We start from the raw sequence: 26,879 nt of genomic DNA, 5'->3' as shown, positions 1-26,879 counted from the left end.
CAGTTTATCTGGCAATTAACGAATCATTTCAAACGCATGCTCTGTTGCCTTCTAAGATAATAGCACATACCAGAATCACAAGAAAATCATAGCAGACTCAAAACCAAGAAACAAACCACATCAGGATCATACTTCCTTATTTGTCACCTATGATTTGGGTATGATTCATTTAATGGATCATGTCTAAATCATAGAACAAAATCATGAATTTTTGATTTGGATATGATTTTTCAGTGATTTTGATATGATTTCTTAAGAAAAATTTTTGTTTGGGTAAACATTACGTACGCGGTTGCTTAACGTAGAATGAAAAAGTAAATAATTTTAAAATTAAGTTTAAAAGTGTCGAGTTGTAAATGTGAAACATTTAATGTTTTTTCAATTTTTATTTTCATGAATTCATAAAAGATGTTAAAATGAAATGTTTGTTAACTTCAACGAACTTTTTTCCATGCGTAAAGTTGTTGACGTCTTGTAGATAATGTGTTGGTGGCTCACAATAACAGTATTAACAGAAAAAGTTGAGATTAACAAAATACTTGGTAAAACATGTGTTAAAAAGAATCTCTCGTGATTTGCGATGGTATATGATTTTTATCCAACTCGCCAAGGCTCGGGGATAGAAAACACTTAACTCTACTGTGTAGAAACGGACTAGGGTAACGCACTTTACCCTAGTCCAAGATGGCGATAAGGAAGCATGCTTTTATTACTTTACACTAAATTTACGCGTTTGCCGGGATAGTAAGACGAAATAAATACACTAATTTACACGATTTGAAGTGTATAAACGTAACAATTGTAAAAATTTTGCAGAATCTTTATTTACAATAGCGAAAGAGCAAGGAAAATGTTCGGCTATGATTAAGGTAAAGCAAGTTCGTGACTACGGTAAAGAATTTTAAAACTTTAAACGTGATTAGGATAAAGCTTTAAAGAATATCTTAAAAAGAGTATAAATGAAAACTGAAAAATACACTATTTAATTACACATATTGCTATTTGACGTCTGACGAAGACATATGTATACATGATTTATATTTATATATAAAAATTTTCAACATATTTCAATAATAATAACGTAATGTTCTACAATGACCATGTCGACGTCACGCGATTTTAACCCCCTTCCTCGCGATCATGTACTTTAACGCATATACCCGATACCATGTAATTTGATTATAGTCTATACTTTACGATTGAGAACTTGTAATTTGAGGGTTAAAAATTTACATTTTTTATGCTTTTTCATTCAGCAAAATGTCTGCCCGAAGAAGTATTTTTTACCATTACAGCGAAAATGTGAATTTGGGTCACATCAGGCGCCTAAAGCCTTACGAGGAAAGCGTGCGAGAACCGTGTAAAACGTTTCATCAGGTTTATGAGAATTCATTAAGAACATTTAACTCATAGAAAACAATAAATACTGTACTAATCTTTTCATCAAAATTGTATTCTTTTTTCAATAAACAAAAGAATAAGACACATTTTAAACGAAGGCTGCCTATTAAGAATGTCTATGACGTTTCTGTATCGGTACAGTATTCAAATAGGCAACCCGTCAACATGTTTTATACGATTAACAAATTAACAAATTATTACTTTCATAGGCAATCCGAATTAAATTTAAGTGACACTGTGATGTTTTAAAAGCTTTATAGTACAATTTAAACTACGGAAGCCCGTTGGTGCCACGTATGAAAAATATTTTATCTGGCGGCCGCCACTTATTATCTGGCGGCCGCCACATAATTTTCTGGCGACCGCCATATAATTTCTGGCGGCCGCCACTTATTATCTGGCGGCCGCCATATAATTATCTGGCGGCCGCCACTTATTATCTGGCGGCCGCCACATAATTATCTGGCGGCCGCCACATAATTATTTGGCGGCCGCCACTTATTATCTGGCGGCCGCCACATAATTTTCTGGCGGCCGCCACTTATTATCTGGCGGCCGCCACATAATTATTTGGCGGCCGCCACATAATTATTTGGCGGCCGCCAGATAAAACCTGGCTTCCTGATGCGTGCGCATGTTTTAATGGGAGCTTTTTAGGGAGTTGTGGATACACTCTAATTTATTAGTTTTATTAATTATTTCTGAAACTTGACATTAAATATCAATTGCAGAGCTTAGGATTTTGAAAAACTGGTTGAGTTGAATGTATAGAAGACTTTGTTGATAGAATCTAGAATGAATTTTATATTACTTTGTGCCTTGTATTATACATGTATGTTGTAAAACATGGTACTTTAGAGTTGATTCTGAACTTTTAAAACTGAAGTAAAGACCCGTTCAGGAAATCTTAACATTAAAAAACCTTAACTTGAGAGGAATTTTATGTAAACATGTATAAGTAAAGGAACGCGCTGCCTTCTATATGTTTTAATTTTGGTATAAGAATTTACCAACGCAGATTAAAGTCAGCTTTATTGACCACGACAGCTAGTACAGGCAATATTATCACGAGAGCAGATCCATCTATGACTTTATAAGGATAAACAAGGATAAGTGTGAACTAGCATTCGTGGCCATAAAAATGAAACTATTTAACTGACTGTGTTGTTAAACTTTTATTCCAAATCACATGAAAGGCAGTACAATAAAAAGACCGCGATCGGCCACAGTCTCTCTGGGTAAATCAAAGTACTGAGAGTACTGAAAGGCGGGGTCTTGAAAGTTTGAATTTGTAATTGTTTACGTTTTCCTCCGTTATGTTTCAAAAATTATGAGCTTGAATTAGTTGTTTCAATCTACATGTAGTATGCTAAAGTTCGGCCTTTTGTAATTGCCTGATACTTTGTCATAATTTTGCTAAATCCCGACCGGGACTGTTCTTCATAATTGTAGAAAATTGACACAACGGTATATTATGTAAAATAAGACCCCAAGAAAAACTACAACTTACCGGGAAAATCAAAACAACCATTTTTAGTAGGGATGACAAATTGGTTAATTTTTAGTACTCGGTTACTTGGACGTTTTTCCGATCGAGTACCCGGGTACTCGTTAAGAGTGTAAATAAATCTGAACAAGTACATTGAGAACTGTAAAAACTTGGTCACTTTTGTAGAAATTCCTCCTTACAATGTATGTTTAAGACAAATGTGATTTAACATGTTTGTCGTCCCCCGTCCCCCCCCCCCCCCCCCCGTATAGAATAAACTAGTTTACTCGCACAGCTGATATTTTACGATTTTTGAATCTTCAGTTCTTTTAAAATATTTCCAGACCTTTGAAGTTTAGGTCTGTTCAATTTCTCTACTGTGTGCTATCAAATTTATATAATAGACTATATAAACGACAATGTTCAGTGAAAACAAATCATTAAAGTAAACCAAAAAATAAGCGTCGAAGACAGCCAAAGGTGAGAAAGCTAGGTAACAGGTGCTTGGTCACGATAATTACTATAGCACTGAATCATGATTTTTAAAGTATACACTCTCATAACTGCAGCGGTGTGTGCATACAAATTGAGTAACGCGCGGTAGTATATGGTGGCATATCTCTGCCCCATGTGTGCAAGTTAGTTTTCTCTTAATTTGTTGACATACAAGATAAATATGTTGACATGCAAGATAGTTATGTCAACATGCAACATAACTATGTTGACATGCAAGAAAACTGCAATCAAATAAGAGTTATAAAAAATCTCAAATATCGCCAGCATGTGACATCCAAGATGCTAGATATGTTACCTATTGATGTCAACATGCAACCTCTTTATATTAACATGCAACTTCTTTATGTCAACATGCAATTTAGTTATGTAAACATGCAAGATAAAAATTGTTGACATGCAACTTATAAGTTGCATGTCAACAAATTTATCTCGCATGTAAACATAACTAATTCATATTATAAAACTGTGCGTAATTTAAATACACGTGCGTAATTCAAATACAGATTAGAAACTACTTGCCATGCAAAATAACATAACGTTGATTTTAGAATTGATAATAATCGATAAAATCAACTCCCGACAGTACTTCAGTACTTTGATTATCTTCTTAAAATTGAAATAAGTCCTATTCATTTACATGTACTACCACACAATAAATTAAAGATTTAAAACACAACAACCATGCGTTATCTCTGAATTCATAGGTCTAATATTGGTGCGAGATATTTATCAATGGGAGAAAGATCAGCTGAGTTTCTGATGAGAGGCATTAAGATATTGATGAAGAAATCTTTTAAATCAAGAATATGACTGGTTTTGCCCGTTATAAAGTATAGAAAATGTCTCATAACATTAAAACAAATTACATGATTGTATATTCCAACTAAGCCGGACAACATGAACATTAACATTTAACTTGGTTCTTCAATCGATAAGATTGTATATATCAATTAATCTATTGGTCACCAAAAATGTATAATCTATATAGATTTTGCTTACAAGAATATGACGTGATTCATTCACGTTTGGTCTCCATTTTCTTGTTTTATCGATTTGAAAAGCAGATGACTGCATTTGGAGTATGATTTTTAATGAAATTTCAGAATCGGTTGTATCGTGATTCGTGTAAATGATGCACGAGTTGACACAAAAAAGTAGTAAGTGGCGAACGAATTTATTTTTTACCTATTAATTTTATATGAATCGCTGCCAAAAAAATCATGACAGGTACAATATAGAAGGTCGAAAAAATCAAAATGGCTACTGCGACATTTTTTTGTTATTGTTATAGTACTTGGAATAATCTTAGTGTAAAAAAGAAATATTTCTAACGTTAGAAGCCTGTGTTTGTTATCGGTATACAAATGTTAACTTTGTTCGATAATTCAACAGTTTGAGAGTTTTCGGAGTTTCCATAAACCTTGTATAACAGATACCGTCCAACTTATAGATTTTCCCTTCGATCACAAAATAAATAAATATAACGATTTAAATTATATACCTAAATATAGTTGCTTTGATTTTTCCGGTTAGTTGTAGTTTTTTAAAAAAAATTCTTGGGGTCTTATTTTACATAACATACCGTTGTGTCAATTTTCTACAACTATGAAGAACAGTCCCGGTCGGGATTTAGCAAAATTATGACAAAGTATCAGGCAATTGCAAAAAGCTGAACTTTAGCATACTACATGTAGATTGAAACAACTAATTCAAACTCATAATTTTTGGAACATACCGGAGGAAAACGTGAACAATTACACATTCAAACTTTCAAGACCCCGCCTTTCAGTACTCTCAGTACTTTGATTTACCCAGAGAGACTGTGGCCGATCGCGGTCTTTTTATTGTACTGCCTTTCATGTGATTTGGAATAAAAGTTTAACAACACAGTCAGTTAATTAGTTTCATTTTTATGGCCACGAATGCTAGTAAACACTTATCCTAGTTTATCCTTATAAAGTCATAGATGGATCTGCTCTCGTGATAATATTGCCTGTACTAGCTGTCGTGGTCAATAAAGCTGACTTTAATCTGCGTTGGTAAATTCTTATACCAAAATTAAAACATATAGAAGGCAGTGCGTTCCTTTACTTATACATGTTTACATAAAATTCCTCTCAAGATAAGGTTTTTTAATGTTAAGATTTCCTGAACGGATGTTTAGTTCAGTTTTAAAAGTTCAGAATCAACTCTAAAATACCATGTTTTATACAACATACATGTATAATACAAGGCACAAAGTAATATAAAATTCATTCTAGATTCTATCAACAAAGTCTTCTATACATTCAACTCAACCAGTTTTTCAAAATCCTAAGCTCTGCAATTGATATTTAATGTAAAGTTTCAGAAATAATTAATTAAAACTAATAAATTAGAGTGTATCCACAACTCCCTAAAAAGCTCCCATTAAAACATGCGCACGCATCAGGAAGCCAGGTTTTATCTGGCGGCCGCCAAATAATTATGTGGCGGCCGCCAGAAAATTATGTGGCGGCCGCCAGATAATAAGTGGCGGCCGCCAAATAATTATCTGGCGGCCGCCAGATAAAATATTTTTCTTACGTGGCACCAATGGGCTTCCGTATTAAACAGATAGGAAATTCAGCACAAAAAAATAGAGTGAAAAATTTCCTGTTCATAATTTATGAATTGCGAGAGAAGAAAAAAATTATGATTTTACATGTAATTATTTACTTTTATCAACCGTCTTAATGGAAAAAAGTAAGATCTTTAATCATAATGATTACAATTAATTTGTCCAAGCAATTAAACTAGGAAATAAACGCCGTTACTAATGTATATAGATCTTGGGTCTGAAATCTTAATGTTTCCCTTTCCACATATGTCGAAATTACCGCTGCATGGTGTGTTCCTCACAGATGGGTCTCTAATCTGTTGTTTGTGGACGTGCACACTATCCGCGGGTTTGTTTCCAGTTTGTCCTATGTAGCTGTCACCACAAGTAGGGCAAGTCATTCAGTAAATTAGGTTCTTTGATTTGCAATTCATTGTTGAATTAACGTCAAAATGCATACCGTTCTTGAAAATTATGGATGGACCGGTTTGAAGAAAAGAACATGTCCCGCATCGTGGATCCTCGCATTTGGATAAAGTTGGTTTAACGGGGTTTGAAGTGAAGTTGGCTTTGGTAAGAATGTTCTTCAGATTTGGAGGTTGACGTCTGCTGTGTAGTATATCATTAGGCTGGATCATTTCTTCTAAGTTTTCCAATTGTTGTAGAATGGGAAAAACTGTTTGGCTGATTTAAACATGTTGTGATTTCTCGGGTTGTTGGTGAGAACAAAAGGAATTTTTGTGTTGTTGCTTTCCTCAAGTTGTTTAATTGAATTACATTCTGCAATTGGTGTTTTTATGCCCTTCATACTGCTGATTCGATGAGTTGTGTAGGATATTTTTGTCTAATAAGAAATATTTTAATTTCGAACAATCTTGTTTTTCTCCGTTCCTCATCTACAACGATGGTACAGATTCGCCGGGCCATATTAGATGGTATGTTTCGTTTTGTATAAGAAGAATAACATGAATCAAAAATCAAATAAAGGTGAGAGTCTGTCTTCTTGTAGAAAAGATCCGTTGTAATTTTCATTCCCTCTTTTATCACTAAAGTGTCTAAAAATGGTATTTCTTTTTCACTGATTTCTATTGTAAATTGTAGGCTGTCGTATAGAGAATTAAAGCTGACATGAATTCATAAAAGCATTTGGTCGCCATATTAGTTTCGATCGCTCCTCTACTGCCACTAGGGTATATACACCCCTGCGAATGTGTTCGGAATGTTTTCTTTATCGTTGCTAAGTATGTAATAAATCTAGAGGTACTCGAATGAAAGTTCACTAGACTTCACCGAGATTTGTTCAGTTCCTGTGAAATTTCGAGCGGAAGTATAAGTGTTCGGGTATCATTATCGAAATACATAAGTACTGGTCGATTTTCATAATTATCATATTCTACTTTGATTTATGTTAAAACATCAACATCTTTAAGATGTATGTCTTATTTCACCATCTAGCGGTTTGTTAAATTAAACGATGATATTCAGAACAGAGTTATCGTTTGTATTCAACCACGTGTAGAGTGGTTGATGATATAAACATTGGGTTGCTTAATAAAATCATAGCCATGGTTGATGCTTGTTGTGTGCAATACCATGTTTTTTAAAAAATAATGGGTGAATGTTTTGCATAAAAACTTAGTGTATCGAGCCATTTTCAAGGAACATTCTGCATATAATACAGTCTGTTTCACTATTGATGTTATAACTAGGTCGGGCGCGGATCGAAAATTAATTCTTAGGAGGGATCTCTACTACGCATGTTAATTGTCGCAACAGCAGAAAAAAACTATTTTTTGTATTGTCACATTTATTTCTAGAACACATTTTATCCACCAATTAATGAAGATAAAGTTTAGAATCAATAAACCTCTAGAATTTATATTTGACTACAAGTACCTAGATTCTCTAAAATAGACTACAAACACAAGGCACGATTTTTACTGCGAAACTGAAAGGGTCAAATAAAACCACGTGGTCTAAAATTTAAATGACAATTACATTCGCAATTACACATATACCGGTTGAAAAAGTTACGGTCGGTTGCTTTCCGATCAAGGCATTCAGGTTGCACGAACTTCTAAATGCATGAACTACACATTGTAGTAAAATGTTTGTAATAAAAAATAAAGGAAACAACAATCAATAAAACTATATTTATATTTATAAAAATATATTTATTTGTAGATAGAATTTCCAAGGTACCCATATACCTTTGCACGGATAGTGCTGTGTTACCGGTACTTCGCATGCACATCAAACACGTGTGTCGTTCATACAGAGTGCATAGCGGCTGCATATCTTATTGAAAACCCCGGCGGCACTACATCCAATACAGTAGCGAAATGATAATAAATCCAAGAAAGTAACAAAGTAGCATCGTTTCCATCGGTTTCTACGAAAACGTTCCGTTTCTAAAATCCATGCGACATTGCTCGATCTGCCACAGTGTGTGGTTTGCGCATGTGCGATGTTATAACATACACAGGAAAACGGTCTACAATTATCGAGGATTTTTGAAGTATATGTGCCTGGATTTCAGTCTGTCTTGTTTAGTGCAATGGCTCACGGTCATATCATTTTTGTTCAAAACGCGTCTCGGCACGTCTTTTTTAGTCCAATGTAACGTGTTTGGGTGTATGAAATACCTGAAGCATGAATAACGCTCTCGGCCTTATATAGGGGGTGTTTAGCAATGAGCAGAACAATAGAAATCGACAACCAATATGGCGGCAGTCGGAAATAAATGGGAAATAATGCGTATTTATGAATTCATGTCAGCTTTAAGTATTTTCAGGAAATTTTGTAAGTCTTCCAGTGATTTTGTCCAAAAAAATGAAACAATTATTTAGGTAACATTTCCAGGTTTTTTTTATTTTCACGGCACATTCTTCTCCAAAAAATATTTTGTACTCTGAAATTAGTTTTTCTTCGAGGTACCAAGAACCAAATTGGCGTAAGTGGGAGCAACCTTTGTTCCCTTGTTTTTCCTTTTGTCTGTAGGAAATATTTGTCGTCAAAGAAAAATGATTATTTTCCAGTACGAGTTTGATTCCCTCAAGAATAAATTCCTTCGAAAATCTTGATTGTAGAATGCTTTTATTTTTATTTATCCAGTAGTCAATGGCCTCAACGCTTAGGTTGTGAGGTATGTTTGTATATAGACTTGTTACATCGAAACTCACTAGATGTGTATTATCTTTCAAATTGACGGTATTTGGTAAATGATTTAAAAAAGCCATATCATCTTGAATATACATGTAGCTTGTTATTAATTTCGGAGCCGTTTAAGTATGATGTCTAGGAAATTGCTCAATCTTTGTGATGGACAGCAAGGACCAGCCACGATTGGATTAAGTTTCAAGTCTGTTGGACGATGTAGTTTTATATAAGGTTCAGACCCAACCTAACAGAAAGTAAACCCCAACTAAACCATGGGTTTACTTCTGGGTTTACTCTGGGTTTATTTCGGGTTTACTAGAGTGGACCCAGAGTAAACCCAGAGTGGACACAGGAGTAAACCCCGATCAGAAGTACACCCCAGAAAACAGACGATATCTGTGAATTTGGAATGCACAAGGGACAGGAATTACAGGCAGTAGGATTGTAAGATAAATTACTGATCTGTTTCACACTTCGGTGCGTATAGTTACCAAATCAAAGTACTGAAGTACTAACGGGAGTTGATTTTATCGATTATCATTTATTTTAAAATCAACGATATGTGATTTTGCATTGCAAGTAGTATCAGTAATCGAAATATTTCTGAGAAATTATATGGTTCCAGGCAAGATTGAACTCTAGTTTTGTTCAATCAAACGCTCGACTGTCTCCGTTTATCTCCGACAAGCAAGAGAGGCTCTCTGTTTTGTCGGATATTAACGGAGACATCCGAGACTAGTACATTGAAGTCTAGCGTATGAATACATACGACTTCAAAAAATATCTAAACTGTTTGTACCATTTAAAATCTTACTATTTTCATGGTATTAATAAATAGATTTTCTTGAAAAACAATGCTTCAGAATACACTGCATCTGAATTTATCGATTATTTTCAGGAACTAAGTGTTGTCAGCGGTATTGATTTGTGCTCAGGTCCAAACACTGTTTCACTTTCGGTTTGCCCGAGTAAGTGCATAGGAGAGTTGATTTAAATCAACTCCCAAAAAGTAATTTCCAAGTAAACCCAAAGTAAACCCTGAGTGGACCCAAATTTTCAAAAAGTAAACCCAAAGTAAACCCCAAAAGTAAACCCAGGGTTTAGTTGGGGTTTACTCTGGTGTTATGTTGGGTCTGATCGGTACTGTAAATTTTATATTCCAGTTTGATATATAAATAAATATAGATAGTATAGATAAAATTGTTTGAGCATTGGACTTTGTGTTTAGATAGATAGATAGATAGATAGATAGATAGATAGATAGATAGATAGATAGATAGATAGATAGATAGATAGATAGATAGGTACAGACAGACAGACAGACATACCATTTTCTATATCACAGCCTGTATTAGCCCTAGGGCCGAAGGCCCGAGAGATGAAATTGGTCCAGGGCTGATACTGTTTTTAATATAATTTTATGACTAAGAATGTAATGAATATAATAATAGATACCCCTTTTCCATATCACAGCCTGTATGACACAGGCTGTGATATGGAAAAAGGGTATCTATTATTATATTCATTACATACTTAGTCATAAAATTATATTTAAAAAAAACCACGAACTTGAATAAATTGAATTTAAATAATATTATTTTTGCCCATACATTGATCTTAACAATTACCAATAAAGCTTATTCCATTAACAGACTTAAATCTTTCGTTCCATCTATGAACCGCAGCTTGTTAATTTTTTACCTTAAAAAACAACTAAATAGTCATTGACGAAATAATGTCGTTTATTAACGGCGAATCAAAAACTTGTACAAATAAAGCACATCACAAACAAGGAGATTCCTGACAAAGTCAATACTTAAACTTATTAAAATGACTTATGTAACAGGACTTGTGGGATCTCCCTTATTGGTTAAAAAATACCTGAACAAATATTGAGATCCCTGGTAAAATATAAACAAAAAATAGTAAACAACAATGGCAGGGTGATCTCCCTTAATATAAACATGTAAAAAATTAAGGTGGCATATACAAAGTTCTGCAAAGTTCTGCATAAAAACCATGATGCACACAATGTAAACATTAGCATGGATTTCTGATATTGGCAGACTATTACGTCTTTTTTAAAATTATAAATTTATTTGGACGGATAGATGGGGATGGTGGTGGATTAAACTTTACAAAGCGATTAATATCTTAGGTTACGAAAACACGTCCTACTCACACTCGAGTAAAAACAAAATGTTAAACACCTGATCGAAATACTCTCATTTCATTGGCTAATGACAAGGTACAAGCGAAGGTCTTATAAATAGGTACAGGATGGACAAAATAGCTAAAAATAACAAAAAAAACCCCGGAACTTAAATTAAAATTAGCGATACAATGATGACATAAAACATATTATTTGGCAATAATATTTCATTTAAGTATTTTATACATGTATTGAATAAAAATATGAGATCAAATTGTTTAAACAATCAGTAATAAAGTTATACAGAACCGGAATTTTCATGCATAAATACCGAGAAAGACAGAGGAGTTCCGCAAGGTGTGTGATACGGTATCAGCCATAGAGGGCTGATAACCTGTATCAGCCCCGGAGGCCGATACGATTTTTGTGATGTCATATGTATCACGTATGCAAAAAAAACCTGTAATTATTATTATTAAAAATGTAATATATGATATATATATATATATATATATATATATATATATATATATATATATATATATATATATATATATATATATATATATATATATATATATATACTGTGTCAACAAATTTCCAAGGCGCCGGATACAGCACATTGAGATTTCAAACCCGATTGAAACAGTAAATTTTAGACTGGTCCTCTGTCTCTATCGTACAAAATATAGCGCTTACGCATATCAGACAGGCATTGACATTCTTTGTAAATTTTGTCGTCGGTTCAGTCAAAGAGTCAAAGGATTTTTATAATACATAGGATGGGTTCGTATCCACAGAGAAAAAAAACTTAATCTAACGATTCTATGTATTTTGTTAAATGATAAACATATATGTTTTTAATCATCAAGGAATAATATATCAGTTATCAACAATCTATTAATAACTTTCCTGATTAGTTGGAAAAACTACTTTCATTTTTGTGGAAAAAATATGTTAATGTTTTGTTTTGTTTTTTGAGAGAGAAAGAGAGAGGGGAAAGCATATCTAGTTTTAGGATGCTGAATTATTTTGATAGATAACAAAGCTGACCACAGCCAAGCAGCGAGCCTTAGCCCAACATCTCAGCAGAAAGCGTCAACATCTGCAGAAGATGGTAAGGACAGCTTGTTGTTTAATTAAGCGTAATTTCATTAATGATCTGACGGATAAGATAAGATAAAATAATTTTATTTTTCTAAATTCTTTGCCCTTTGTGGCACACAAAGGTAATAACAAATTAAAAGAAAAAATACATTAACGTCACTTACACAGACACAAAAAAGAGAGAAGGTTCCTAAATGACAGTTAACATTTATGTAGAAGAATAAAAAGAAGAGTATTTTAGTCAATTAAAGTCTCATTTAGTTGAACACAAGGCTTTTCTCGGTTGAAAAGAGCTATAAATGTAGCATAATACCATAATCACATTCCTTAGACAATAGCAATATAAATTTGTCTTTATTACATAAATTTTTAAAATTATTACATAAGCTACCCAAGGTTGCTATTAAAGGTTTCTTAAATGCATTGTTTGATGAGCAATCACATGTAAAATGAATTTCATCTTCCACCTCAGATATGGAAAAAGTACATTTGGTTTCATTAACAGAATTATTATTATAGCGACCAATTTAAATGGCTAATGAATAAGAGCTAATTATAAAGTTTAAATATTCTAAGATACTAACTACACATCCTTTTTTGGAGTTTTTATTGAATGTTATGTAATATAGATAATAGGTAAAGAATGTTACACTCAAAGAGATTTTAATAATTCTAGAAGAGCGCAATGCATTTTTGTCTTCGTTAGATGAATGTAATGTCCTTTTATAATTATTTCTTCTTTTTTTTTTCGTTAAAAGAAAATATGAATAATAATCACGTAAATAAAATAGTGTCATATTACATATACACTGTATGTTTTTTTATAACTAGCAACGGTGTCAATTTTTTTTTACCCCTAATCCTAATGAATGATGACATCATTACTGTAACGAGGAATGGGTCTATATTGGATGAGTTTCTACCACTGAATTTGGACTGGATACTTCCTGTTATTATGCAAAACAATCTATTATCTTAATGCATATCTTTTATTTTTGAAGAATTGTCAAAACAGTTTGAAGGCACTTCATTAAAAGATTCCGAGCAGCAGTCAAAAACAGGTACTTAAAATGTGAGGAAATTATTGGTATGATTTAACATTATACAGTGCAGTTTGAGGTGCTGATAGTAAAAACACATCCACAATTATTTCTAACTCCTATTGGTATAACGCACAATATCATTTTTAACTCATATCTTCTAGAAAACACAATACAAATGAATGAAATGAAGTCTCTATTGTGGCTATAATGAATATTTTTTTAAAGATAATGATAAACTAAACAACGTTTATATTATTTTGAAGTTGTAAAACGTGTATATTTTTTTAAGACTATGATTAAGCATATACATTGTACAATATAAATAAAATAATATAAAATTGCATAAAGTCAACTAAAATGTAACTGAGTAGTACCTAAAAAGTGACTGATTGGCAAGAATCTGTCGTCACTGTTCCAGACCTTTCATTTAGCATTCAGTTGGCTATGATATTATGTTGGTCGCTTTTAATGTAATTTACAAACTAAAGCAGAATTTTTATTATATAGACGTTTTTACTAAAGGTGGAATAAATAAGAGCATTGTTGCAAGATATTGTATTTCTATTTCTTTTTTTTTTTTTAGAAATGATGGAAAAAATTATTAATTTCTTCAAAAGAGCCCTTCAGATATCAAAAAAAGATGTGAAGCCATTAGAAGTGGCTAAAGCATGTGTTGGCCCAAAGGCCAACAAAAGCAGTGTTAACAAATATTTAGACCCCCTCCATCGTGCAGAAATCATTAGCAAGACTTTTTTTAAAATAACGAAGGATAGTCAATCGGACCCCCGCTATAATGCCTTACCAGTAATAGAAGAAATCACAGGTACTTTTCTCAAGCTGAAAATATTACTGACATTTTTTTAAAAAATAATGTGTAGATCTTAAAGGATACATTATATATATATATATATATATATATATATATATATATATATATATATATATATATATATATATATATATATATATATATATATATATATATATATATTATTGATTTTTAAGTCAAAATTTAGTTATCTAGCTAGCGAACAATAAAGTTAGTAAAATAAAAAAAATGTTTCAAATTATTTTGTAGAGAAAAAAATAAAAGAGTTGGCAGCAAAAGTGAACAGCGGTTCAAAAGAAGGTACGGTATCGGGACAGACATTACATCCATTTTCAAATTCCTAAACATTTATAATAAAAAATAAGTTAGTGTGAATTACGATCATAATGCAAAGAATAATTATACCGGTATACAATTTCAATGTAAAAATTCTAAAATTTCAATCGCCACTTGCTGTTTTGCCAAAGAACTAAATTAAAATTATATTCAACCAAAGATATTTAACAAATGTGTTTCTCGCCCCTAGACCAGGGGCTAAGGTTTTCGAATGATGTTTCATATATAATATAGCATGTATTACTTGTGAAAAAACAAACAATCATATATTTATAACATTCTTCTCAATACAAGAATACTCAGTAATTTAGTATGAAAATTTTGAAATGAAGAAAAACTTAAACCCATACCTTTATGTGTTTGCTATAGCCGTCAAAAGTTTGCCTTTTTGTGTTTGATTAACAAAATATTGTAGGCATTTTGCCTACAGAATGAAACAAAAGATTGTTGATTTAATACTTTATTAATTTTAGAGAAGAAAAGTTTAGACCAACCAGTAGTTACAGATAAAGAGATGTCTCCTTGCAAAAACGAATCAGCTGCATCTAAAATAGCAGGACCAGAAGATACGGTATGAATAAGCTCTCTCTAAATAACTTTTCTTATCCAGCTATTCATTGAAATATAGAAACAGTGTTCACGTTAAGGTATGACACTACGTTATCACACGATAAAAATATACAATAAACACATGTGCCTGGCGTTAAAAATAGTTCTTTCAATAATAAGATTGTATTTTGCATAAATCACAGCCATAAAATCGTGATAGATGAGCCGGTCTAAAAAAAAAAGTTCAAAATGGCGATCATGACGAACTATGTGATTATTCTAGTACAAGGGATAATCTTATTAATACAAGAAGTTAGATGCCTATGAATAAATAGTAATAGACTTCATGGTTATATTCTTATCTAACTGTTACAGCATACGTTGGTCTTTTTAGTCAACTCATAGTCACATGTATGCCTATATGGCTATAACAGCATTTTTTGACCAAGACAGAGAAAGGAAGCTAACTATCCTATACTACATGCATACATAACCTCGTACCAGACTTTACAATATTGTGGTAGTAGCATCTAATATGAATGGTTCAAATGTATATATATATATATATATATATATATATATATATATATATATATATATATATATATATATATATATATATATATATATATATGCCGATTCGATAAAGATTGTTTTCCCTATGGACAACAAGTGTATATACCAAAACTATAGAAATTACACTTTATACTCAACTTGGAAAAACTTTCCAAGATGGAGGAAAAAAGAATAATAAAAGGAATCCATTCATACGCAGTGACATCACAGGCATCTATCTTGAAATATGAATACCGGTATCATAAAGACACCTATCATGATAGAACATAGCGATCCTTTGAAGAAGAACATTATACAGTTGTTGACTTGGGTCGAGGGCAACAGTTGATCTGTCGGACCGGCTCGCAAACTGTTGCCCAAGGCCGAAGGCCGCGGGCAACAGTTTGCGAGCCGGTCCGACAGATCAACTGTTGCCCGAGACTGTTTTGTTATACCCCTTCTAATCAATAACACGTTTTCCCGGAATGTGACGTCACCGGTCAACAGTCTTTTTTAACAGTCGATTTTAACAGTTCTATCTAACAGTTCCAGTCCAACAGTCAAAATGCTGGACTTTTTTTCGTATAGAGTTATATAGTAACTGCTTTACAGGGGTATAACAATCATATTTGTCCACACTAAATGATGATTAAACATTGTTATGATCTGAGCCAAAAAGTATCTAATTTTCAATCTCCATTAAATATCCAATAATGACTCTCGATTTTTAGGTCTTTCAATGCTCCTCTGCACATGGGTATTTCTTTTTGTCAACTTAATTAAGGTCTTCCGTTTCCAACGGAAGACCTTTCTATTATTGTGCGGGAAAGATTATTAGGGTCTTCCGTTTCCAACGGAAGACCCTCTTGTTATTCTTCGGTTTCTTTTTATTAGGGTCTTCCGTTTCCAACGGAAGACCCTCTTGTTATTCTATTGTTTCTTTCTATTATTATTATTATTCTTTTTATTTTTTTTTCTGACTCCTTTTCGGCTTTATAACTCAAAAAGTTTACAACCGATTTTAATGAAACTTTCAGAGATTATGTGCAATTATAATACCTCGAAGTTTATGAAGTTTCTTTGACAACGTCACTTCCGTTTTAACGTTACGTCATTTTTAAAATTTTCAAAAAGTCATTTTGTCCGCGGCGTTTCTCAAAAACGCTTTAAGATAGAGGCTTGAAATTTTCAATGCTTATGATTTGGTCGATTTACCTCTGTAATAAGGCTCGAAATGAAAATCTGTTACTTCCGGTCGAAACCGGAAGTGAAACAAATTTTTCGAAAAAATGAATTTTCTGATCAAATAAAAAATGAATATGTGTTTTATAGAGCTTATTAAGCTGAATCTAACACTGAAAGCCGTTTTAAAATCGGACGATGCATTACAGAGTAATCGGGGTTTTAAAATTGATTTTTCCGGAAATTTTGATTCCGCGTCCTTGGTTTAAAAAATAGCGTAATGTTTAAAGTAAAATTAACTCGTACCAAAAATAATTGTTAAGTCGTACTTGAACACATTCGGATTTTTTTGGTTAAGTCGTTCTTGAAATCAGAAAGGTTTTTGTTAAGTCGTACTTAAACTCATTCGGGTTTTGTTAAGTCGTACCAGGAATATTCGATTTTTTTCATCTTTTTATTTTAGTTACTCTTGTTATTGGTTTAAGAGCTCTGCCTCTTACAGGAACTTCCAGATTTACTTCGGACATTAAAGGAAGACCCACTCGTTGCTTTGCAACGAGCTTTGCTCTAGTTATTATTATTCTTTTTATTTTTTTTTCTGACTCCTTTTCGGCTTTATAACTCAAAAAGTTTACAACCGATTTTAATGAAACTTTCAGAGATTATGTGCAATTATAATACCTCGAAGTTTATGAAGTTTCTTTGACAACGTCACTTCCGTTTTAACGTTACGTCATTTTTAAAATTTTCAAAAAGTCATTTTGTCCGCGGCGTTTCTCAAAAACGCTTTAAGATAGAGGCTTGAAATTTTCAATGCTTATGATTTGGTCGATTTACCTCTGTAATAAGGCTCGAAATGAAAATCTGTTACTTCCGGTCGAAACCGGAAGTGAAACAAATTTTTCGAAAAAATGAATTTTCTGATCAAATAAAAAATGAATATGTGTTTTATAGAGCTTATTAAGCTGAATCTAACACTGAAAGCCGTTTTAAAATCGGACGATGCATTACAGAGTAATCGGGTTTTTAAAATTGATTTTTCCGGAAATTTTGATTCCGCGTCCTTGGTTTAAAAAATAGCGTAATGTTTAAAGTAAAATTAACTCGTACCAAAAATAATTGTTAAGTCGTACTTGAACACATTCGGATTTTTTTGGTTAAGTCGTTCTTGAAATCAGAAAGGTTTTTGTTAAGTCGTACTTAAACTCATTCGGGTTTTGTTAAGTCGTACCAGGAATATTCGATTTTTTTCATCTTTTTATTTTAGTTACTCTTGTTATTGGTTTAAGAGCTCTGCCTCTTACAGGAACTTCCAGATTTACTTCGGACATTAAAGGAAGACCCACTCGTTGCTTTGCAACGAGCTTTGCTCTAGTTATTATTTTTTTAGGGTCTTCCGTTTCCAGAACGGAAGACCCTTTTGTTTTTCTTCGGTTTCTTTTTATTATTATTATACTTTTTCTTTTTTTTCTGACTCCTTTTTTGCTTCATAACTCAAAAAGTTTTCAACCGATTACGATGAAACTTCCAGAGATTTTAGCAAGTTATCGTCCCTCAAAGATGTTTAAGTTTTAAAGACAACGTCACTTCCGTTTTGACGTTACGTCATTTTTAAAATTTTAAAAAAGTCATTTTGTCCGGGACTTTTCTCAAAAACGCTTTAAGATAGAGGCTTGCAATTTTCAATGGTTATGATTTGGTCGATTTACCTCTGTAATGAGGCTATATAATAAAAATCCGTCACTTCCGGTCAAAACTGGAGGCAAATCCAATTTTTCAAAAAATTGAATTTTTTGCTCAAACAAAAAACGTATACGTATTTTGTAGAGCTTTTTAGGCTGAATCTAATGCTGAAAACCGTTTAAAATTCGGAGGATGCATTACAGAGATATCGGGGTTTAAAAATTGATTTTTCCGGAAATTTTGATGCCCCGTTCATGGTTTCAAAAATAGTGCAAAATTCACACTGAAAGTAATTTCTACTGTAACAATTCGTACTGATCATAAAACTTTATAAAAATCATAAAATTATATGCATATTGTATAGTTTGCAAAGCTAAATACAAAACTTAAATTCGTTTTAAAATCGGATACTGCATAGCAGAGATATCGGGGTTTAAATATTGATTTTTCCGGAAATGTTGATTCCTCATTATTGGTTTAAAAAATAGTGCAAAATTCACACTTAAAGTAACTCCTGCTGAAAAGATTTCGTACATGTCATTAAACCGAACTCCTTTTTTATATAGGTAATCAGAGTGTTTATTGAAACAATTTCGTTAATTCCGTCGATAATTACGTTGTTAGTTTTTATTAGTCTTATTAGTTTTAATCGAAATAATTATCGTACGATTCACCATGTCAACTCGCCATGTTTTGACTGCGAACAGCAGCTGATAGCGGTGTGTCAGAAGAATGGCCTGCAAGACGGCGATAGTGGAAATTTCAGCTCAACTAACGTATGACATATTATAAAGGTATGTTTCAATACAGGATATGTCGTATTGACTTTTTCTTTTCAAAGTGTTTGTGCACTTTTCAATCTAATCCGACATTCCTCTGACTCTAACCTCCGCTTTTGACGTGCGTAACAATATAAAAGCGGGCATTTGAGTCAGAGAAATCTCGGGATATTATCTGTCCAATGTATTTTCACGTGTATGTTTTGCACACTACTCTTTTGAATTTCTATTTATAATTATGTATATGTATGTCTTATTTTGTATTTAACAACACACCACACACTGTAAAACAGTGCAATTAAAAGGTGTGGGGGTCCAAAGGCACACAAGAGTAGAATGTTGTAATTAGAGTGCATGTTTGCATGATGATAACTTTACCCTAAATATTTGAATATAGCAGATCTTTACCATATCACCTCCACTTAATCAATGAATTAAAGAACTCGGACAGGCTTGTGCTTAATTAAATAAATATATTTGACATGGTAAATATTCAGTCTAATTAAAATTAGAACTTTTGTCTGGCTCGCCGTTATATATGATTATCGCCTGCGAAAGAGCATGTAAAACAGAGTGCAAGATGAAAAGAACTTTAAGTTCAGATTTTAGGTTAATGTTCCCTGATATCTATAAAACATTCTTCTCAAGATTTGATTATTTCACAGAACCATTGTAAATTCTTTGAGATTAGTTTATCTTTTATATATATTGAATTTTATTGATTCATTTTAGGTAAACTTTACATGCAGAACACATCTACATTGTAAACAATTTTTACAGTAAGACAAATGTATGTAATAATTTTTACTACATGTGCCTCAGATCTCTCTCTCTCCCTCTCATGCTTTTAATCTTGGCAAAGCATCACAGAGCAACATCATTTTGTGTATATCTCTATAGTAAAAGAAATCAACAATGCTTTAAATTTCAAAATGAGCATGTATTATCGTGCAATCCCTCATTTTTTCATTGTGCAACTAAAATCCAAAGCTTTGTAAAATTGTTTATGGAATTTTATACATACTAAACATAATATTGTTTTTAAAACCTGTCATTAATAAGGAAAGAGAAAAAAATCCTCGCTAAATTTATTTGCAAAAAAAAAACTTAGTAGAATTCATTTAATAAAAAATGGTATAGCAGAAAATTATATGTTGAGGCTGTTCGGATGAAATACTGTAGGTCGTTTTAATTCCACCGTGTTAAAATTTCATGATTTTTACTAAAGTATCAATTGCTATGGTTTTAATTTCACGCTGCTTAAAAATTCAATTGATCAGAATAGAAGCATTTAAATTTCATAATATTTGGTTAAAGTGTTCAAACTTAAATGCTTCTTAGGAAAATCAAAAAATAGGGGGAGGGTATACATGTAAGGGTATTTCTAAGTGATGTGATGCTTTTGTCATGATAATATCATGTATATGTATGTAGTTTTGAATAAGGTTTCTTATTTAGGGAGGTTGAACAACAGTTGACCTCTAAAAGATTAGGTAACGATGCTTTATTTATGGAGAGCCTTATGAATCTGTGTTAAATAGAGGAAAGTGGAAATGCTGGGTTCACTTAAATGGCCATATTTTTCTTAATCCTTAATGGAATTGGCAAAATGAGGTATACTTTTTCTCAGAATAGCATAAGTTTAAGACAAGATGACTTTTCAGAGAATGTTAGTGTAAGTTTCAAGACTACATGGTATTTCAGATTTCTCATTTAACTGTAATTTTGAGTGGATTTTGTACCAAAAGTTGTCTATTTTGGGAAAATGGATGATTTTGTTGGTTATATATGTCATTACATGATTTATTAGCTATAATATACAAGGGAAGTACCGGTAAATCAATGTGTAGAATGACCACCACTAGAGTAAATTGGCTTAGAAAGTATAGGTATTTCCTATCATGATGACAATTAATAGGCTTAAGTTAATTACCGAGATAAGAATTAATACTGTAAAAGAGTTGATCAATTGATCAAAACTCTTTTACAGTATTAATTCTTATCTCGGTAATTAACTTAAGCCTATTAATTGTCATCATGATAGGAAATACCTATACTTTCTAAGCCAATTTACTCTAGTGGTGGTCATTCTACACATTGATTTACCGGTACTTCCCTTGTATATTATAGCTAAATCATAAATTTGCAGCAATTTTGCTGTCTGATTTCATGAAATAACATTAAGCAACCTGACTTATATAACTCAATTTTTTTAAAACAGCATATTTTTCTTTCAAATAAAATTCACATGTAGACAAATGCAGTTATCAACTTGAGTAAAAAAACTCAAGTTTCTGCTCCTTCCTATCCAAAAGTGATATTTTAGATATAATTACAGAATTCAAAAAGCCACCCCCTCTTTCCAATTGTCTCCATTACCATTACATGTTGGATATGTAAATGTACATTTGACCTTGAAATAACATCTGCTATAATAATTACTCTCGAAATGATCAAGAAACAAAATATTTTTACCCTTTTATTGTATATATGCATCAAAAATGTAGGAAAACATGTAAAATTTGAACATTTATCATGGAATTCTCATCCTTCCCCAGGTACCCGGTTGTGTTTGAGTTTCATTTTAATTAAGAGCAGACATCACACTTGTAGGTCTCACTATTTTAGCAAAGTTAAAAGGAGACTAGAAACCAGAATAAATAAGATATTCACTAAATATGACTATAAGCTTACTGTTTCATGAAAACAAGAAATCACATGTATGGCGGCATGTCTTTTTGTGAAAAAAAATGTTACATTTCATCCATTTATCAAGAAAAGATCAATTTTCAATATCAGTGATGGTTGTTTTCAAATATGTGTGAGAAATGACTCAAGAGAATTGCCACAAGTTTCATAATATTAGGTTAAGGTGTTCAAACTAATGCTTCTTAGGAAAATCAAAAAATAGGGGGAGGGTATACATGTAAGGGTATTTCTAAGTGATGTGATGCTTTTGTCATGAAAATATCATGTATATGTATGTAGTTTTGAATAAGGTTTCTTATTTAGGGAGGTTGAACAACAGTTGACCTCTAAAGATGCTTTATTTATGGAGAGCCCTATGAATCTGTGTTAAATAGAGGAAAGTGGAAATGCTGGGTTCACTTAAATGGCCATATTTTTCTTAATCCTTAATGGAATTGGCAAAATGAGGTATACTTTTTCTCAGAATAGCATAAGCTTTGTAAGTTTAAGACAAGATGACTTTTCAGAGAATGTTAGTGTAAGTTAAAGGTAGCAAGGGACAGTTTCGGATAAAGTTCCCGTCAATATTTTTGTAAAATTGAGAGTTGCTGTACTTGAAGGCTTATGAGTGTTGCTAAAATTCATGAAATGATTTTTAATGATTTAGAATTAGTTAGAGGGATGTCTATTGTTGAAATTGATATGCAATATGTAGGCCCCATATGTTAGGTACATGAGATTCAGAAGTAAAATGCGAAACCTGCGGCTATGACTGTTGTGTTGACTTTAGACATTGAAAATGAAAGTTACAGACGGTAGGGTAAATAACACGAAAAGTAGGTGGATGGGACATTATAAACTATACACCGGCAAGTTTCTGACATGTGATGGTGCAACATGCACATCGTACAGAAGGTCAACCCTTTGCAGGGAATTGGCTGGGGGAGGTCTTAAAAGCTGAAAAATTAGCAAAATATGATAGGGTCAAAATCTCATAAAAACCAGTATGTAGAAAATTTTACAGGTTTTGACTAGTAATTTTCTTCAGAAATTGGTCATTGGCCTTATAAAGAGTGAATTAAAGGTATTTGTGCTGAATGGGAACTGAGGAAATTCTAGTTACAGGGTTCCGAAGACACACGTCCCCACGCTACAATGAAATGTATCAAAAAAACTGTCCTGTGCCATCTAATGTCACGTATCGGGATATGTCATACTAATTACACTGCATGGTCAGTGTATTTTTTTTTTCAGAAATACTATGCATATGTTAATGTAAACACAGCTATTATTAGTACTGGTACATGTATTAACACAGCTTATTTATTTTTTTAATTTCAGATATTGGTGGCCACATGGTTTTTACCTGTTGATTCTTTTCAGCTCTTGAGGTTAACCTGTCACCTCTACCCACATGCATATTCCTTAATGTGTTCTACAGACTATTTACCAGTAATTCAAATTAAATCGGATAATTCATGAACAGTTACTGTAATGGAACTTTAAGAAAGCATCATGCCTTGTTGTGGTTTGTGTTTGATAAGAAATTATAACAAACAAAATTATGGCTGTTTAAAGTAATTTACAATTGTTAGCTGTGAAAATTTGTTTTTCAATAAAAGTATGCAATTATGTTTCCTTTATTTTGTTTTTAGCTCACCTGAGCCAAGGCTCAAGTGAGCTTTTCTGATCACAATTTGTAGTTGTCGTTATTGTAAACTTTTCATATTTTCATCTTCTTCTCAAGAACCACTGGGCAGATTTCAACCACATTTGGCACTAAGCACCACTAGGTGAAGGGGATTCAAGTTTGTTCAAATGAAGGGCCACACCCTCTTTAAAGGAGAGATAATTGAGAATTATTGAAAATTTGTTGGTATTTTTCAAAAATCTTCTTCTCAAAGACTATTCGGCCTGAAAAGATTAAACTTGTGTGGAGGCATCCTCATGTGGTGTAGATTCAAGTTTGTTCAAATCATGGCCCCCGGGGGTAGGGAGGGGCCACAAGAGGGGGATCAAGTTTTACATAGGAATATATAGAGAAAATCTTTGAAAATCTTCTTCTCAAAAACTATTAGACCAGAAAAGCTCAAATTAAAGTGGAAGCATCCTCAGGTAGTGTAGATTCAAGTTTGTTCAAATCATAGTCCCAGGTGGTATGGTGGGGCCACAATGGGGGAATGGATTTTTACATAGAAATATATAGAGAAAATCTTTAAAAATCTTTTTCTCAGAAACTAATCAGCCAGAAAAGCTGAAACTTATGTGGAAGCATCCTCAGGTAGTGTAGATACAAAGTTGTGAAAATCATGACCCCAGGGATAGGTTTGGGCCACAATGGGTGGGGGGTTTAACATAGGAATATATAGAGTAAATATTTTAAAATCTTCTTCTAAGAAACTAATCAGACAGATGATTCTTTATAATTGTTAAGACTTTGGCCCCAGGACAGTTCTTTGGTCTCACAAGAAGGTTCAGAGTTTGATGTAGGTTTATATCCCATATATAAACTTTTGTTAAGGATCTTTTTGAGAACTGCAATACTCAACATGCGATATGACTATAAAATCATCCTTTTAGAAAAGGAACTAATGATTATAAACATAAGAATATTTAGGGGGGGGGGGGGAATGGATTTTATTTATACAGGATCTACATGTATTATTGTACATTGTCCAGATAGTTTGCATTGTGACTCCATTAAGCTGATTTTATCATACCTATTGTTCCTCAGGTGAGCGATGTGGCCCATTTGCCTCTTGTTTTAGTTTTTCATTGTTTTTCAATATTAAAAATTAAACATATATAACCTACGGTATATTTCATGATGAGTACAAAACTAAAATCCGTTTTTAAATCGGACGATGCATAACAGATATCGGGGTTTAAAATTTGATTTTTCGGAAATTTTGATTCTGCGTTTTTGTTTCAAAAATAGCGTAAAGTTCAAACTCGTACCAAAAATAATTCGATTTTTGTTAAGTACTTTGACACCTTCGGAATTATTTGTTTGTTAAGTCGTTCTTAGAATCGTAAAGGTTTTTGTTAATTCGTACATAGTATCATTCGTATTTTTTTTTTATCTTTTACTTTAAGTTGCTCTTGTTATTGATTTAAACACTCTGCTTCTTGCAGGAACATCAAGCTTTACTCTTGACATTAACGGAAGACCCACTCGTTGCTTTGCAACGAGCTTTGCTCTAGTTTCTTTTTTTTTTTTTTTTCTGACTCCTTTTCGGCTTCATAACTCAAAAAGTTTTCAACTTATGTAAAGGAAACTTTCAGAGATTATGTTCAATTATAATGCCTCAAAGATGTTAAAGTTTTTGTAACAACGTCACTTCCGTTTTGACGTTACGTCATTTTTAAACTTAAAAAAAAGTCATTTTGTCCGCGACATTTCTCAAAAATGCTTTAAGATAGAGTCTTAAAATTTTCTGTGGTTATGAATTTGGCAATTTACATGTGCAATAAGGCTGGAAATAAAAATCCGTCACTTCCGGTCGAAACCGGAAGTGAAACAAATTTTTCGAAAAAATGAATTTTCTGATCAAATCAAAAATGAATATGTGTTTTACAGAGCTTATCAGGCTGAATCTAACACTGGAATCCGTTTTAAAATCGGACAATGCATTAAAGAGATATCGGGGTTTAAAAATTGATTTTTCCGGAAATTTTGATTCCGCGTCCTTGGTTTAAAAAATAGCGTAATGTTCAAAGTAAAGTTAACTCGTACCAAAAATAATTGTTAAGTCGTACTTGAACACATTCGGATTTTTTTTTGTTAAGTCGTTCTTGAAATCAGGAAGGGTTTTGTTAAGTCGTACTTAAAATCATACGGATTTTGATAAGTCGCACCAGGAATAAATCGATTTTTTCATCTTTTTACTTTAGTTACTCTTGTTATTGTTTCAAGAGCTCTGCTTCTTACAGGAACTTCCAGCTTTACTTCCGACATTAACGGAAGACCCACTCGTTGCTTTGCAACGAGCTTTGCTCTAGTTTTTTTTTTTTTTTTTTTTTCTTCCTAGACGCGAACTTTGAGGCTTCATATCGTGCTCATTTCTGAACGGTTTTTGCTCAAATTTTCAGGGCTAATGGACTTTACAAAACACTATCTTCATCAATTCATAAAAGTTAGAATTCCCTTTCCGTTAACGAGTTATTCCCCTTTTAAAATTATTTAGGGCCTTTGGTTTCCAGACAAAGGCTCCGAGACTATGGTAGCAGGGAATGGGAATCCAACGAATTTGAATAACAAAGACATTGAAGTTGTGCACATCGGTTTTTGTTTTTGGATTACGTTCCTTATTTAGGAAAAGGTAGGGGGTTAAAAAACAGGATTCGGAAGAGTGCGAAAATTTAGTCATATTTTCCTTTGTATCTTTTAAACAAAAAATAATTTGTTAAAACATGTAGAATAAAAGTTGTGCAGAATATCAAGGGCTCTCATTTGACACCAATAAAAAAGGGCTGGCCCCTATAATTAAGGGCCGAGAGCCCTTGAAAGTTTTTGCTAAATAACTAAAAAACGGCTAGGAATTCGAGGTTGCTGTCGCAGAAAAAGTTGTTTATTGGGATCATATTAATGTCGTTACAATGTTATTTTGTTGGTGAGTTGTGTTGTATGAGCGTGAAAAGATTTACATGTTAACCTGTATCTGCTCTTATTTGGCAAGTTAACGAAAGTCATTACGCGTACAACTGGCATAAAGTTTTCACGGAGAGTATGCTGGTTTATACAGGAGGTTAAATTCATAATAAATTGGGTTTTTTTAAATGAATTATGCTTTTAATTGATTGATTAAAGTCATTTTTCTTAAGTCATTATAG

At 32.7% G+C, this 26,879-nt stretch overlaps 1 protein-coding gene and 1 long non-coding RNA gene across 4 annotated transcripts in view; both read left to right on the top strand.

Annotated features, from left to right (window-relative positions):
* Nucleotides 1–11,709: 11,709 nt before the first annotated feature.
* Nucleotides 11,710–26,879, top strand: part of LOC105342122 (serine protease FAM111A) — a 42,748-nt gene continuing 27,578 nt past the window's right edge. The window contains exons 1-6 of one of the 3 annotated variants that reach the window (XM_066069247.1): nt 11,710–11,740; nt 12,335–12,412; nt 13,404–13,463; nt 14,029–14,268; nt 14,524–14,574; nt 15,084–15,181. In XM_066069247.1, the coding sequence (XP_065925319.1) occupies nt 11,725–11,740; nt 12,335–12,412; nt 13,404–13,463; nt 14,029–14,268; nt 14,524–14,574; nt 15,084–15,181 (543 nt within the window). In that variant the 5' untranslated portion in view covers nt 11,710–11,724. Of the gene's footprint in view, nt 11,741–11,931; nt 12,082–12,334; nt 12,413–13,403; nt 13,475–14,028; nt 14,269–14,523; nt 14,575–15,083; nt 15,182–26,879 lie in introns of those variants that run through there. The other 2 variants (XM_011448983.4, XM_066069248.1) reach the window with 2 other exon arrangements.
* LOC136270923 (uncharacterized) lies at nt 19,043–23,680 on the top strand. Its single transcript, XR_010708792.1, has 2 exons — nt 19,043–19,373; nt 23,388–23,680. It is a non-coding gene; the product is annotated as an uncharacterized lncRNA (long non-coding RNA).

The sequence above is a fragment of the Magallana gigas genome, chromosome 8 (assembly GCF_963853765.1).
Source record: "Magallana gigas chromosome 8, xbMagGiga1.1, whole genome shotgun sequence".
Classification (NCBI taxonomy): Eukaryota; Metazoa; Mollusca; class Bivalvia; order Ostreida; family Ostreidae; genus Magallana; species Magallana gigas.
The sequence above is the reverse complement of the archived record's forward strand: the minus strand, read 5'-3'. Positions and strand labels throughout refer to the sequence as shown.